This window comes from Rhinolophus hipposideros (genome assembly GCF_964194185.1).
Source record: "Rhinolophus hipposideros genome assembly, chromosome: 6".
Taxonomy (NCBI): domain Eukaryota; kingdom Metazoa; phylum Chordata; class Mammalia; order Chiroptera; family Rhinolophidae; genus Rhinolophus; species Rhinolophus hipposideros.
In genome coordinates this window covers 67,103,247-67,120,465 of record NC_138052.1, presented here as the reverse complement: position 1 = coordinate 67,120,465, position 17,219 = coordinate 67,103,247, and the positions used below count along the sequence as shown (strand labels likewise).

At 36.7% G+C, this 17,219-nt stretch overlaps 1 protein-coding gene across 5 annotated transcripts in view; it reads left to right on the top strand.

The window, feature by feature from the left end:
- The window catches only part of HECW2 (HECT, C2 and WW domain containing E3 ubiquitin protein ligase 2), a 338,658-nt gene extending 321,678 nt beyond the window's left edge, over nucleotides 1–16,980 (top strand). For all 5 annotated transcript variants that reach the window (XM_081052009.1, XM_081052010.1, XM_081052008.1 and 2 more), the window contains one exon: nucleotides 12,550–16,980. In XM_081052009.1, the coding sequence (XP_080908135.1) occupies nucleotides 12,550–12,661 (112 nt within the window). In that variant the 3' untranslated portion in view covers nucleotides 12,662–16,980. The remainder of the gene's footprint in view (nucleotides 1–12,549) is intronic.
- Nucleotides 16,981–17,219: the final 239 nt, after the last annotated feature.

Genomic DNA, 17,219 nt, shown 5'->3' with positions numbered 1-17,219 from the left:
AGCTGCTATTAATATATGTAAGAGTCTTACCTTGCTACCTTAAAGGACAAGTAGTATTTTTTAATTTTAAAAAAAAGTGTTTGGGATCAAATGGAGAAAACTGGAGCTGACGCAAAAGAAGAGGGAGTAAATGAACAAAAGAGGAATGGATAAGAATTGGTTTTAGAACTCCTTTCTCCAGTCATCAGTAATAATGTCGAATTTTTGAAGTAAAAAGGACCTCAAAGATTGCCTCTTGTTTTACTAATAAAACTGTAATCTGGAGAAGTTAAATGATCTTCCCAAGGGATATTAGGTACCCCAAGATGTCAATTTCTTTGTCTGTAAAAGGCCAGGGATGCGGTGGTACGTTAGGTTTGGTTGAATTAACACCAATAGGTTATTGAAGAATCTTGGAGGTTGGACTGAATACATTTTTTTACTTCCCCCTGAGAGCTCCAGGAAGTTCATATGCTGACTCATTAGAAATGGTACTGTTTTCAGTATTGTTGCATACATAAAGTTGGGCAACCGGCATTGTTTCTTCCTTTCTTCATTATGACTTAAGGTTGGTTCTAGATTCCCAGTTTTACCCAAATTATAAAATAAAATAAATCAAGATGTTGTGAGGCATATCAGGAAAGCAGACTATGTTCATACCTTGTCTGAAAAAGCCCTAACTTTTCAAGTCACAACTTAACAGGAAGGAAGAGCTACTTGGCTATGAGCTGATTTCATGTTAATCGGCTCATACAACGTGGTTAAGAGTGCAGCTCTGAGCCCTATGCTACACTTGCTGTAGGGTCCTCAGCACGAGCCTAGATCCATCTCTGAAGAGTAGGAATAACAATGCCATGCTCAAAGAGTCCTTGTGACGAGAATGTGTATGATAGTCCTTAGGGACAGTAGGTTTTCTTTGTTCTTTTTAACCTTTTATCTCAAATCACCTATACGCCACCATACTGCTGTAACTACTAAAATGGGCTCCACAAAGAAAAGCATATTGGAGAAAAAAATAAAAAGAACTTCAATGCATGACCATATCATTTTATCTGAAGTTGTTTCTTCACTGATAACATTGTAATCACCCTTTACGGATGTGAAGTGTTACTTCAGTGTTAAACAAGATCTGTAAGATTGGCTCTGGTCTACAAAGATTGTCTTATATGACTGAGTCCATTTCTCCTACCATCAGGACAGATACACTGAAGCCATTTTTCCTGCTATTTCCTGATAGATTTAAGTTGCAGAACTGAAGAGCTGGTTTGTCTCAAGCTGATCAACCCAAATGTATTTTTTGTACTTATTAGTGAGAAAATGCTTATTTAAAATGTGACATTGTACACACTAGAGACACAGTGGATGGATGTCCTTCTTAAGAAAGGTCTTCTCTAAGAAATCTGCCATGGAGGCTGGACCATGGAAAGTCGGAAGTGGCTATCAAGGATAAGGGCAAGCAGTCCTGGCCAATGGGAGGGCATCCTAAGTCTTTCTAGACATTGATGATTGAGGACCTTTGAACCTAAATGTGGTCTCATTCTTTTCTCAGATTTCCTAGTCTCACTTGCGGTAGCAGTAAATGTATCAGTACTTATCATGTGGGCCAAGCCGTGTAGTAAAATATATATGGTTGTTTCTGAAGCTAGTACAAGTTGAAGCCATGGTTCTTTTCTCTCTCTTGTGGTAATAAAGTAACTAGAGACCCAGAGGATAAACAATGGAGGCAGATGGGTGTCTCCATGGAGGCTTATAGCCTGATCACATGACTGCATTTCCTCTACTTCGTGGTTGGTAGTTAGCTCTGCATTTTGCGTTTCTGAGATTTCCTATTCTCTGGTGTTCTGATGGACTTACAAGATACTAAATTCACTTTATGGCAATTGCTCTTAAACATTCTGAACATTTCCAGGCCTGCGAACATGCCAGCCTGGAAAATACTGGGCAAATCCTCTCTCCCAGCATGATATAGAGTTTATATGTTCATCTGTGAGGTTCTTGCCAAGTAGGATAAGGGGCCAGAGGAGTTGGAGAGCTGCAATCATGATGTTTTTAACATTGGGTTGGTTTTGCCAAAAGGGAAAAACATTAATTTTTGAAAATAGCAGTGTCTGGAGATTATTTTGAATGAAATGTTGACACAAATTAAGGAATAAGAAGCAAGAGTTAATTATGAAATGGGTGTCTCAGGGAGACAGTTTTCCCAGTGGAATAGAGCTTACAAGATAAAATTATTTTTTAAAGATGAAAGACAGCTTTTTTCATTTTTAAAACTCTGCTTTTTATTTTTATGAAAATAAAGCTTTTCACAAAAAATACCAAGAAATTAAAAATATATATATCTAAAGTCCAATACTCAGATAACTTCTAAACTTTTTGTAGTATTTTATCTCATTTCTACACGTGCACATACACACACCCTTAAAAACAAAAATACAGTCATATTGCATATACTGTTTGTCACCTCTTTTTGTTCACCAAGTATCACTAATCGTGAATCTTTCCATGTCATTAAATATTGCTCTACGATCTCATCAATAATTCAGTTTTTCCTCCTCTAGTACAGAGGGCGTTGTCTACTGTCAAAGTGAACTACCAGCTAGGGAATAGGAAAATACCTGAGGGAGTCCTATAATATAGTTATATTATAATAATATAATATAATTAATTAAAAAGAGTGTCACTCTTTTTAATTAAAAAACAAACAAAAATGTTCCAGAGCAGGTGATGGGCACTGGAAGGACCCCTTGGTGTTCCCTCTTTTCTGTATTTGCCTTGAGGTATCCCTCCTTGGTCTCCCCAATTCCTCACCACCTGCTGGTCAGCTGAGATGCCTTGTGGTCTGAGAGGGAATTGGCAGAAGATTTTCATGTATAGTCTGCTCCCTAGTTTAATTTTCGATATAAGCCCTCTTCAACTCTTTTCCCCTTTTCCCTCTCATTCAGTGCTCACTATTTAACAATAAAATTTTAAGTTTTTACTTTGTTCTACCATTGAATTAGCATGTGCTAATAAAAATATACCAGTGATGACTGCCGAGTTTCCCCAAAAATAAGACCTAACTGGAAAATAAGCCCTAGCAGATTTTTCAGGATGACATCCCCTGAACATAAGCCCTAATGCATCTTTTAGAGCAAACCCTAATAGACCCGGTCTTACTTTCAGGGAAACACAGTAGTAAAATTACCCTATTAAAAATCCTTAAATGTGCTATACCTTTTGGATTGGTTTTTACTTTGGGAAGCGGGTAACATGATCATAAAAACATATTGTGTCTGAAAAGGGACTCCTCGGTCGTTAATGTAAAAATAGAGCTACTAAAATAATTTGTGATTATTTAATTGAATGAAAGACATTTTAATTACTGCAGGCAAAGAGAATAGGATAGTCTAAGTCAAAATGACTAATGGTCCTAGAAAGCTGTTTCACAGGTCTACTTTAAAGTGTGTACTTGTGAATGACAAACATTTCAGCTCTTAAGGAATGGTTATCCCCCTTTTCTTGATCACAAGAGCAAAAACTAGTTTGGGTTCATGTCTTTGCAGCATCCTAGCCCGCTACACCAGCACCTCTCACCTGAACCACTGTAGCAGGCTGCTGGCTAAAGTCTTGCTTCTCTTTGTACATCCTGTAGTTCATTCTGTGCTCAGTAACCAGAGTGATCTAAAGTCTCAAGATCACTCCCTCCCATGCTTACACTTGCTAGTGGCTTAGAATGAAATCCAGACTTCTTGCCAAAGACTACCAGGTAGATAGCCTGTCAGGCCTACCAATCCAACCTCAACACATATTCTCTCCCCTCACCTGCTACAGCCACCAGCCTCCTCCTTGCTATTCATCAAATATGACAAACTCAGTTCTGCCTCTAGACTCTGTCTTTTGCTGCCTAGATTCTTTCCTGTGAGTTCCTCACCTGCCTGGCTCTTTCTCCCCAAGGAATCAGCTCAGGCACGATCTCCTCAGAGAGGTCCTCCCGGCTCCTGCCTCCAGTGCACCTGTCACTCTGTCATACGTTATCTCCTTCATAGGACTTACCCCAATTCAGTCATCATGCTTAGTTATTGGTTTCCTTGTTGATGCTCTATCTCCCCTTCTGAGATATAACACTGGTGAGGACAAAAACCTTGTGTGAATTGAATGTGGCTTTGCACCCACTGCTGAGTCCTAGCACACAGTTGGAACTCAGTGAATATTATTTTAGTGAATTCTTAAACTAGAGGTATGACTGGACCACTCCAGACAAGGTATGCCAAAGTTACTTTTGAATTTCTATATCCTCACGTGAATTGGGATAGATAACCAGCAATCACATTGCCAAGTTATTTTGAAGATTAAATGAGATAATACATGAAAAGTGCTTAAAATAATGTATAACACATCATTCGGTAAATTTAGCCATTATTACTATTGTTCCTAATACCTAACCTTCAGAGCTGGCATGCTATTTTATAATCTTTAGGTGTGAAAAAATGTGCTCTATCCACCCAGGATATCTCTATTTTGTTTGGACTTCCAAGAGTTCTCTTTTGGGAACTATTTCTTACTGGGGTTTTTTTCTATTGGGTTTAAATGCTTATATTTAAAAAGCATGTACTCTTCATCTTTTCCCAGGACCATCCACAGGTGAAGAAGTTACCTATTTATAGTGAATAGTTTGAAGAGTTTCTTCTGCTAGTTATCCCTGGATGCAGGAATTCCCTCTGTGGGAACATTTTACACTGTATTTATAGATACAGGTGCATTTTATCCAAGGTGACCCAATGAGACTTTAGAATAAGATATTAATTAGATAGTAAATCAAATGCCTCTAACAAGCCTTTAGATACTTATCATGCATTTACTATGTGCAAAAACCTTGTGGGAGATATAAATTGATATCTGGACCTTAAAACACAGAGAGGGAAGTAATAGATGCAAAGATAACCAACATCACTGCCACCAAATGATGTATGATGAATGAGTAGTGGGGGTAATAAGAGCCACAGAATTCCTTACCATTGATTCACATTTATTGAACACCTGGTGAGGGCCAAGGGTTGTGCTATGTCACTGTGAGTTACACAAATATTTGTGAACTAGTCTTAGCAGGAATTCCGGTGCTCAATCTCATGGTCTAAGAATGTATTAGTGGGGATAGGAGAGAAATCATGAATTAAAAAAAAAAAATCATAACAGAAGTTATACCTTTCTTTGTATTAATAAATATACTTAGGCTAACAAAACAAACACTGGGTTACGGTGATTGAATTGTATCACTCTGAGTCATTGGTAACTTTGGATTTCTCATGCTGATTATAAACTCTGAATTCATCATCTACCCTCTACCCATTTCCTATACTTCCGTCTTGATTAAAGGCACCTCTGCCATATCCCTACCCAGTCACCAGCTCCCTTTCATCCATGGAATAAATGAAAATTTATTCTTTGCATGAACACACCTCACTTCCTGATGTGGCCTTGCCTCCCCATCTGGCTTCAGAGCCACCCTTAACTCCTGTCACTCAGACTTTTGTACTTCTCAGGTCTCTGGATGATGCAATGCTTCCTCACACTTCTGGGCAGTTTGCTGGGAGCATTCTTCTCCTTGTTGTTGATCCAGGAAAACCCTACACACCTACAAATCCTTCAAGGCTTGGCGTAAATAGTATCCTCTATAAAACCTTTCCTGACTCTACAGAGCAGACTTGTAACTCGTTGTATTACTCATATAATTGTGTGCTGGATCACTAATAGCCTATATTAATCTTTTGGGTTAATTAAACAGAGGTATCTAGTAGTCTTCTGGAGAAATGCAGCCCTGAGCTAGGTAGGTTTCCTAGTTTGGTAAGCAGAACCAAAGGTTCTGTGCCTGCTCATGGCACCCAGATACCCTAGTACAGAGCACAGACTGCATGACATTTAGGGGACCCCATTTGTATATTTTGCAGCCTGAGTGTAAACTCCTTGTAGGCAGAAACCAGACTATTCATTCTCATCTACCAAGGGACAGCTCAATACCTGATATGCAGTATGAGCTCAGTATTTGTTCACTGAATGAAGGAATAAATGAAATGTAATGCAAATTGAAAATTTAATTTTTGTTCTTCAGGGCATTTTGAGTAGGAATGACAGGCTTTCAGAATATAGAATCTTCAAGGGGGAAAAATAATAAAAGAGGATTTACAAGTGAAAGGGTTTGGGTGCTGCCTGAACACTCATTGGGCCCTGAATTTGGAGGCCCTGGAGATCCCAAAGGAAGACCCCTCCCTTTGCCTATTTCACAGCCCAACTCCAGGCCACTCTGCTCCTTCTGCCAGCATCCCCCAATAGCTAGAACTTGAGACACACCTGATTGCCTTAGGGGGAAGCCTGTGGGTAAAATAGGTAAAATTTGGACTTGACAGATAAATTGGGTCAGGACGACTCATATTTCCAAAGAAATCTTGACATTATAAAGTGGTATGTTCTGAGATCCTTTAGGCATTTTCCAGTTACTTGATGAAGAGGTGGGGAGCTTTTAGTTACTTGATGAAGAAGTGGAACTAGAAGAAAGGAAACTGAAATAAGAAGGATTAGACACCACTGCCAATTTGAAAAAAAAAAAAATAGAGTATTGACAAAGCAGTTTCTAAATTATAATGCAAATGAAAAGGATTTATTAGATTCAAATACATTTTATTTCTAGGACTACATCTACTAGATAAAACAAGGTCCATGTTTTTCTCTTTTTTTTCCTCTCTCAACTTAAAATGCTGATTGTAATTTCTTCTTTGTCTTGAGTCCTTATAAGCTACCAAAAATCACTTCTGGGAAAACGGGGAATACATTTTTTAAAAAGTACACACGCAGAGAAATACATTAATCAGTTGATCTATGAAAATTTAAATGTAATTGTGACACTTTGGCTCACTGGATTTGGGTACTTCACTTGTCTGTCTATAGGAAAGAAGAGAGGGTAAGCACGTGACCTCCTGGTTAACATTTGAAGACTCCAGAAAGCACCAAGAGATCTATTAAGTCAGACCAGATGTCTAGAGGGCTTTTAAATCTTCTTTCTAATGATGCCAGCATGATTTCCCAAAGACGGGTTCAGACCTGCCCTCCTCGAGTGGTTCTGGCTGCATAGATCAAAATGAGGTAAACTCATTATAGCCTTAGTGTGGCTGGCTTTGAAAGATTTGAAAAATGTTCCTTTATGGAGACTGAATAACTGGATGTGCTTTTGCTGCCAATATCAACATGGTCCAAGGGCCCTCCTGTTATTTTCTGCTGGAGTTTTCTTAGGACATGGAATGGGGTGGGGGAGGGGGTGTGAAAAGCCTCAGAGGATTGTGTGTTGTTTTGCTTTTTTTTTTTTCCTGTTCTTGGCTCATGCAGCAAGTTGATGGTAAATATTGGGCAATTTATTTAACCACATGATTCCTCAATTTCCTTATTAGCAATGCTGTCTTGTTTAGAAGGAGTTTTGAAATTTTTGCAAGCACAGAAAATGCTGGTGTGGCTAGCCAATGTAGATATCTTATTTCTAATCCATTTCATGTCTCTCCAATAGTGGAGACCACCTGCATCAGACTGACTTGGAGTGATTGTTAAAATGCAGATTTTTAGGGCCACCCCAAACTTTCTAAATTAGAATCTCAGGCATTATAGCCGAAACTCCCCATTGTAAACCTGCTTCTTGGGTGACTCTGATGCACTCTAACGTATTTCTCTGAGTATCTTTGCTTTCTGGTGAGCCTGAGATAGAATTAAGCACCTAAAAATCCCCTGGCATCTCCCAGAATTTTCTGGACTGACACAATTAAGACCAATTTTCCCCAGAGTTACTGCATATTGTGATAGAATCATGCATTTAAAAAAAATATTTGAAGTTTTATTTTGCTAATCCCTGTCCTCAAAATGTATGTAATCTAGTAGAATATTGAGGACTAGCAGTTCACAGTCAGGGGTGGGATGAAATTAACATTCAGGCTTCCAAAAGTGAAAGAACAGAGCCGATGAGCGTTAGTCTCCCTGCTTACACTTTACTGTCGGACTTCCCCTAGGAACCCAAGGTTGAGATCCTACCAGTATTCTTGATTTGGCCACTGACTCAGCTCTGACCTTGGAAACACCATTTAGTTTTTCCGCACAGTTTCCCCCTCCACAATACATACTTTCTTCATCTTCATGAAGCATTTTTTCAGAGGAGTTGTTCAGTTTATTCAGAAGGAAATTTCTGATATGGTAACCATATATTATGCAACCAGATGTAACTTAGGAAGCAATGATAGCCTTGAATTATGTATCAGTAATGGTGATTATGTCATGAATGAAGAGTATCAAAAAAGGTTGTCCAGTCCTTCCCTTTGTGTTGAGAACAGAATCTTTAGAGAAAAGAGTACCCAGGCTTATGGATGTAGTAGATAAGATACTATAGTGTCTGCAAAGATGCTATAGAAACTGCAAAAAGATATGCAGAATTCTTATTTCTGTGCTCAGAAACCTGGGAGAATGAAAGGACAGCTGTTTACGCCAAGCTTAGCCCCACTACCTGCCCTTGATAGAGATGATTCTATTGTATCACAGTTATCACATTTGCCACCTTTTCTTGGACTGTTTAACTACTTTGAGACCTGTAGCAATTTTCTATTGCTGCATAATAAATTACCACAAACGTAACAGTTTAAAACAACGTATAATTGTTATATCACTGTTTCTGTGGATCTGCAGTGCAGGCATGGCTTAGCTGGCTCTTCTTCTCAACGTCTCACAAAATGGAAATCAAGGTATCAGCCGGACTACATTCTCATCTGGAGGTTCAACTCGGGAAGGACCCGCTTCCAAGTTCCCTTAGGTTATTGTCAGAATCCATTCCTTGTAGCTATAGAATTCATAGCAGCTTACTTCTTCAAATCCAAGAGTAGTGGGAGTCTCTGACCTCTTCATGTTCTTTTAAAGGTCTCACCTACTTAAGTCAGGCCCACTCAGGATAATCACCTTTTTGATTGACTTAAAATTAACCGATTATGGACTTGAATAACATCTGCAACATATCTTCACCTTTGCCATATTCCATGGGTTACAAGTGAGTTACAAGTCTTGCTCACACTCAAGAGATGGGGATTATGCAAAGGCATCCGTCATGGTAGATCAGATCACCTTAGAACTCTGCCTCCCACAAGACCACAGTGAGTTAATATTCAGCATTCAGTTTAAGTATGTGCAAGAAGTTAATTGGGGACTTAAAACATTACAATTTATGAATTCTCATTCCCATGTATGGGATCATTTTGTTAATTATTAATTAGTTAAAATTAACCTTGAGGGAAAGTATTTGGTTTTCAAGAGGGAAGAGACAGGCTTAACTACAGTGTGATAGATACATTCACCTACAGTTGTGTCCTGTCCTAAGAAAACAAAACATTAATTGGGAATTATTGCTTACCTAGAGAAAGGATTATCTTGAATTGCTTTTATTTCCTAGCTCACCCAATATAATTCAGTTCATAAAAATGAATTCACAGATATCTACTCAAGATTACAACTATATCAATTAGTTCCTCTTTGAAGAAGAGTTCTTCCAGAAGTTGACCTATCATACTTTTTGATCTACCAGCACTACCAAAAAGAAAAAAAATAGACAACAGGCATAAAAAAGAGAGATCATTTCTCCAAAATATTTCTTGTAGCAACACACTGAAGAGAGAAAGACTGTGTATCAGAAATGGATAACAACCAGATTAATATTGCTCTATAAATTAAATGCATAACTAAATAAAAAGTGAACAGGCTAGAAGAGATTAGCAGGGGAGAATACAAGAGTTAATCTCTTTACTTTGTAATATTCATATAGATCAATAAGAAGTTCTAAAGCTTTAAATAATAAATGGATGTTACACTCATTAGGATGGATATTATAAAATAAAACAAAAAATAAGTGCTGGTGAGGATGTAGAAAAATTGGAACCCTTGTGCACCGCTGGTGGAAATGTAAAATGGTACAGCTACTATGGAAAACAGTATGGCAGCTCCTTAAAAAATTAAAAATAGAATTATCATATGATCTAGCAATTCCACTTCTGGGTATACACACAAAAGAATTGAAAGCAGGAACTCAAACAGATATTTGTACACTACAATCCATAATAGCATTTTTTATAATAGCCAAAAGATGGAAGCAACTCAAATGTCTGCCAATGGGTGAATAACAAAATGTGGTATATACATCCAATGGAATATCATTCAGCCTTGAACAGAAAGGAAATCCTGACCCATGATACACCATAGACCTGGAAAACATTGAGCTAAGTGAAATAAGAGAGTCAAAAGGAGAAATATTGTATGTATGGTTCCATGTACATGAGGTACATAGAATAGTCAAATTCATAGAGCCTGAAAATGGAATGGTGATCGCAGGGGCAGGAGAGGATGGGAGTTAGTGCTCATTGGGTACAAAATTTCAGTTTGGAAAAATGAAAAGTTCTAGAGATGGTTGGTGGTGATGGTTACCAAACAATGCGAATGTACTTAATGCTACAGAACTGTGCACTTAAAAATGTATATTTAATCACAATAAAGAAATTAAAAGAAGATGAACATGTAGATCCTAAAACAGGAAAAGTTACAAGCCACCTGACTTGGGGAAAGATGCTGTCTTGTTGGTAACCTAAGGAAAAAAAATTAATTTTTATTTAAAAGAAGTACCATCTTTTAGTCTAATAGGATAATGAATGTTATGTGTCTAACACATAACAAACACCAAGTATGGAATATAATTATATTCAAAACATATATCAGTTCTCTGCTTCTTCCTCCCCTCTTTCTAGAACAGAGATAAAGTCTGCATTTAACATTTTTATTCCAGTGTTTCGCACAAGATAGACTTTAAACAATTCTTTGGACTGTCTTTTAGTATGCTAGTTCAATTGTTTTAAAAGTAAAACCTTTCCTTTGAGGCTCAAGTTGAGGTTCCAGTGTAAAGAAGCTATAATAAAAATTATATTAAATACAATTCTGAAATAGCTCATTATATCAAAAAAAAGTGTTTGGCTGCAAAGATTAATTAGATAATTTCCCCTCAGTGTGTCCTAAAGTTTGTATTAACAAGAGTTGTAAACTCTGAGCCAGAACTGTCTGTCCTAAAACTGATATATATGATATAACATATATATATATATAACATATGATATATATATATATAAAATATGATATATATAACAGATCCCCTTCACATTACTGTACTAATAAGCCATATGGCTACACATCTGCTTTATTATCTCTTTGTTATCTTGGAATTTCCATGAGTCATGTGATTATCTTTTATCAATTTAATGAAGGCAATTAATGGAAATCTTTTTGATGATAATGAAATGTAGTTAACAATACATGTCTTATTAATTGGGCAAACACTGTAAGCCAGGCATTGTATTAAGCATGTTTCTGTCACTTCATTTAATCTTCATATCCTTCTGAGACAAATGATACTATTCTGTTTTTGCTGGTGAGAAAATTGAGTCTCAGAATGTTTTAATAACCCACTCCAAATCATACAACTGGTTGGTAGAGCTAGAATTCAAACCCAAGTCTGTCCAACTCCAAACCTCTGAGTGTATCACCACACTACCCTACGTCTAGTAATATAATTACATTTATTTCATAAGTATTAAAGTGATTTATAAGAACAAAAATTTTAATGTGACTTTGTAAAAAAAAAAAACAGCTCATTAATAATCATAGCTCCTAAAATTCCATATTAATTCAGGAGTATATTTTTAAGTCAAAGTTGTTTAGCTCCCACAAACAAGCTGTTGTACATTCAGAATAAAATGCTTCCTATTCCTTGTCAAAAGTGCAGATTTGCTTCCTGATAAGATGTGCTATTTGAAGACTATCTATTTTCTTATTGTGATTCAGGTGCAAATAACAGGAAAGCATATTTTTTTCCTATCTTGGCATGCAGGGAGGTATTTCTGAAAAAGAATACTTAATGTAATGATTTACATGGCCATTATTTTGCATTGTGATTTACCAGAAAACGGATTATAGCACAGGATTCAAAGAAGTAACAATGGTGCACGGACTTCAACAGGAAAGTCCAGCCATGGAATTTCCCAAGACACTCTGCCGTGAGGCCGCTCTTTGGAGACACGTAGTGCTCTTCCCTGCCCAACAAAATGAAAAAAATACAAAACAGTAGATTTTCTGAGAGACATCCAGGCAAATGCCAACTGTGAAAATGAATTACTTTGCAAGAACTTATATTCATGTCTTTAAAGAAAAAGTAACACCAACAGAAACAGAAATACAAACTTGTGTTTGTAGCTCTTAGACAACTAAACAAATAATAATATGCACATAATATGGATTTTAAATGATTGTGAAAATATGAAGGAAACATATTTTTAAATATCCTGTTTCCCTGAGAGAAATTCAATTCTGAATTTTTAAGTCAAAATGTTTTCAAAGTTTTTTCCAAAAGGAGTGTGAAAATCGAAAACAAACCAAATTGAATATAAAAGAGAAGCATGCTCACACCCACAAACACACATACAGACAAAACAATCTCATTTCACTCTAAGCAGTCTAAACTATGTGTGCTTCTTCTGTTTGCAGAGCTCACACTTGTTTTAACCGTCTGGATCTCCCCCCGTACCCATCCTTCTCCATGCTTTATGAAAAACTCTTGACAGCAGTTGAAGAGACTAGTACCTTTGGACTTGAGTGACTCGGAGGCACAATGCCTGGCTCCCTATGGACAGACGATTTCGGAAGCTGGCCTCTAGAAGAATAGCTGAACGTTGGAAGTTTCAAGAGTACACTTTCATTCGAGTAAAACTGAGTGCTGTTACCTTCCAGGAACGCATGCTCTATCACTATTAGAGAATGGATAGTGCTGATGAGTCCTCTTTGAAGGATTTGGGTGAGCTTGATGCCCAGGGAATAACCCAACAGTCTTTCAATCAACAGTTCTTGACTGCCAAACTTTTTTCCATTTGTTATGTTCCAAGACAAAGATGAACCTGTACAAGATAAGCTCCATGGTAACTTTCAGGGACTTAGGAGAATCTTGAAACTTACCTTTGAACATGGTTCAAGCCAAACTGGCAGCACTTGACCCAATGTCCAAATTAGTGCAAGTTAAATAACATAATAAAAACGAATATATTTCCTGAAAGTATTCATTTAAGCCCTAAGCTATAACAGAACATTCATTTTCTTGCTTATGCGTGCCTGCATGGTGTGCACACAGCTTTCAGCTTTCATGGAATACGAGTGAAAATGAAACCAAGTCAATATGAGGTAACTTTAAAGATTTGCAATAATGGGGTCGATGACAATGTATATGCAAAGTGGTATGTATGTGTGTAATTATGGCTGAAGACAAACTATTATACATTGAATTACTAACGATCGATTTTATGCTTTATAATGCATGAAAACAATTTTAAATAACTATCAATTAATCACAGAATATCAGGAAAAAATACACAGTGAGTTCTGTTTATTTTTTTATAGGTTCATTATATTTATGTTCTTTAAGATGTATATAAGAAAACCTACCTACCTACCCTACTGTAAGTGTCACCTGTTCCATGTTCATGTTCCATGCTTACTTGGGCATCATGCTAGTATCTTTTTAAGCACTCTCAAGGGAACAAAAGGGCCTTTTATTTTTATAAAGGTACAAAAAAAAAAAGTCCCCCCAAATATTTTGCACTGAATGTACCAAAGTTGAAGGGACATTACAATACGACTAACAGCAGTTCCATCACTTGACAAGTATAATAGGAAATAGCTTCTAAATCCAACTTTCTTCACAGTGCCATGTCTACCACTCTAAGGACTGTGCATCTAAGTAATAATTTTTTAAGACTCACTCTATGTGATAGTATGATATGCATTTATTTAAAATGCATTAGACTCTCTTCCATCCATCAACTACTTTACAGGATGGCATTTAATAAAGATATTTCGTATTTCCCCCACTGCTTTTTATTTGTACGGCATCATTAAACACTAAGCTCAGTTAGGGAGCCATCAGCAACACCCAAGGGATCGGCTCTCTCTTTAGTAATAAGAATCCCATTTTTCCCTCATCAGTGAAGACGTCACAAATGGAAACTCTCAGTACTATATTTTTAAGCCTGCATTTTCACTGATGCATAATTTTCTTATCGATATTAAGAAACAATTTTTCTATGGTGTCTCAGAAACTGCATGACATCACTAATGTTATTGCTGCTTAGTTTTATCCGAGAGTGTCCTTCATATTTTATTGCTTTTGGGGTTTTCCACATCATTGTTTATTTCCTGACTTATGGCCATAACTAATCAGACTTTCAATACAGTGAAGTTAAATTGTGAATAATAAAAGCGTTGGACTAACATTTGGTTTGCCAGCCTGTGTTTTACAGGCATCGCCTGGACACTTCTTTGAGATGTAAGTAGCGTGGGATTCCAGTTGTGAGAGGTTGGCCATCTTACACTTTACAGAGGTTATATGCATAGTTTCTGGACATTGTTTTGTAAGAACTGATTGCTCCCCTGTTGATCAAGCTAGATTTACTGTCGAGCCTCTCAAGAGGAATACCACTCATGTTGCATTCCTGCACTAAAGGCAGCTACTGCAGTTTGGGGAAATGTTCTGGGAAACAAGTAACATTAACCTGGAAATAAGAAAGGAAGATTTACCCACGTACTCTAATTGGACCAGAACAAAAGGGAAGGGAAAAAAATTAACTGGAAATGTTAGTTTGTACTTACTGATCATGAATATAAGTATGCATTTAATTTTGCAAACTATTTTTACTTGTTTATAGTTTTTTCACTATCAGGAAAAATAACATTTTTTTTTAAAAATTAACATTTTTGATGGTATATAAGATGTTTCAGAGCTGGCATGCTCTAAGCAACTGATATAAAAGGTTGCATATCTTTCAAAAATACATTCATAGACCCTGTTAGGTCTCGTTTTGGTTTGTGACACTTTGTTGCCATATTCCACATTATTAGGTAAAAGAAATTTGAATTAAAATGTATCTCTTTAATTATTTCTAACAAGGCATACAACTTCTTCTCAAATAACAGTATAATCGTCTAATTGCTACTGTTCTCAGAATTGGGAATTATCAAAGATTTACTTAGTGTATCAGAACACCATGATAACTGATATTATTCTTCACTGGTAAAACAAAAAGTCCCATAATAACTATATAAAATATTAAATACCATTTCCAGAGAATAATTTAGACTCTAATATACTCTACAAATAGAAATATCCATAAATATTTTGTTCTGTACTGTGAACCTAGATAACTTGGCTGTATGGTCCTGTTTTCTTTAAGGAATTCTGAAGTGATGGTTATACTGTGCTGTCTTATAGTATACAAGACAGTCATGATACATCATATATGTATGCAGAACGTCTCTGAGATGAGAGAAGAAGCACAGTACTGGTCATTCTGTGCCAACCACTGCGTTTGCTTATGGAGCTACAAGATTCAAAATCTTCCCTTGAGAAGCTGACAGTCTGGTGGAGTTAAAACCAAGGTTCAAAAAAGTATTGTTAATAAAATTTTCTATGTTCTACAATCAAGAACTGAGGAGAGAACCGCTTCTTACATTTGGAAGATCCATTGAAGGCTTCATAGATGGGAGATACTGTGGCAAAAAAAGAAAGAAAACAAAATCACATAAATGCTCTTTCGTTAGTAACTAATGGCCTGTAGTACTGTGTTGATGCTGACACTGGTCAAGTGTGCATTTACACACGAGGGTTTAGAGCGTGCAGGTGGGGAGCTGAAGCATGAAGGAACAACTCAAAGATCTTCAAATTTTCCAAAACCTGCCAAAATTACGTCCAGTACTTTCCCTCTGTTTTCTTTCATCTGTACTACAATGTACCTTCAGTTTTCAGTGTAAAAAAATTCCAGTCCTTCGGCCCAACCCACTTCTGGGGTCCCAAGAATTTTCTTGTATACAAAATGAATGGATCTTGGCCAAAAAAGTGCAGTCACAATTTTATGGTATATATGTTGTGTTTATAACTTAGTAGAAATTCTGTAGTAACTGAAAAAATCTGTTTCACCTGCATAACAACTGGAAGTGGTAAAACTGCATTCAAATGATTAACAGTAATGGTAGAACATGTTTGTATCTTTAGAGTTTTAAAATGCTTTCAGGTGCATAGTCTTTGATCCTCATATACTTTGTGGGGTAGAAGGTATCAAGGCCCATCTGGGGTGAGGCTGATTTTCATAGATGCCTTGTGAGATCAATTTCAGTACTTTATAGTTACAATTCTAGGTTTCATCTCAAGAGATGCAGAGATTAATGTTTCTACCAGCATATTCTCCTTTCAGTGAATTTTGCAAGATACTTGATTTACCCAGATCCTCATTTTTTCAAACACTCTTAAAATGTGATGCCTTCTGAAGCCCGTGAAGAAATCAATATATTCATGGAAAAACTCCCCTGAGGCTTAATTGTTGCATTTCACTACTTCTTATGAGAAATTAAATGCAATACAAAAATTGATTGCTTTTAGTGGATTTATATAGTATAGTGGTTGTTTCATTTTCTCAAACATTATTTGGACGCAAGATAATGAAAAAACTACACTTCGATCAGAAGCCTTATTTTATTTCTTAATTTTTAGTAAGGACGGATCTAGAAAGCCCTGATAGGTGAGTTTCAGTGATGTGGGTAAAGAAACTCCTGCAGGTTCTCTTTTCCTCTCTGTCCTCACATTCATCCAATTTTTTGCTTTCTACACAAAGTGTATTTATAACTTGACCACTTCTAACTAACACAAACATATTTAATGAAAAGTCAAAAAGTTTTTCCAATTTTAACTCTATTCAGGAAATTCCTAAGGCTGGTGAAATGATGCTGTATCATCAGTAAGATACAGTCAAAACATCCAAATGAAGACTATGGCCTAATCTCCAAACAGTCTGAGTTTCAGGCCCTTTGTTCTCTCTTGTCTGCTTTCTGATTTAGATGATGTTTGACAGCAATAAATCTCGGACACCTTACTTCTACAAATTAATGAGAATGTCATCTTTAATTAGATTTTAATTTTGCAAAATCTATTACCTTTCTAGTTTGATTGTGTTTTCCAGATAGATTTGTTTGTTTAACATGGAAGCAAAGAAATGCCAGAGACATTAAAGCTTTCTCAATTGTGGTTTATGGCCAACCACTGCCCACTGAGTGATAAAAGGATGATAAAAACCAAAAGCAAAAAAGAGGAGCCCAGCAGTTGTGCCTTCCCCCCCATA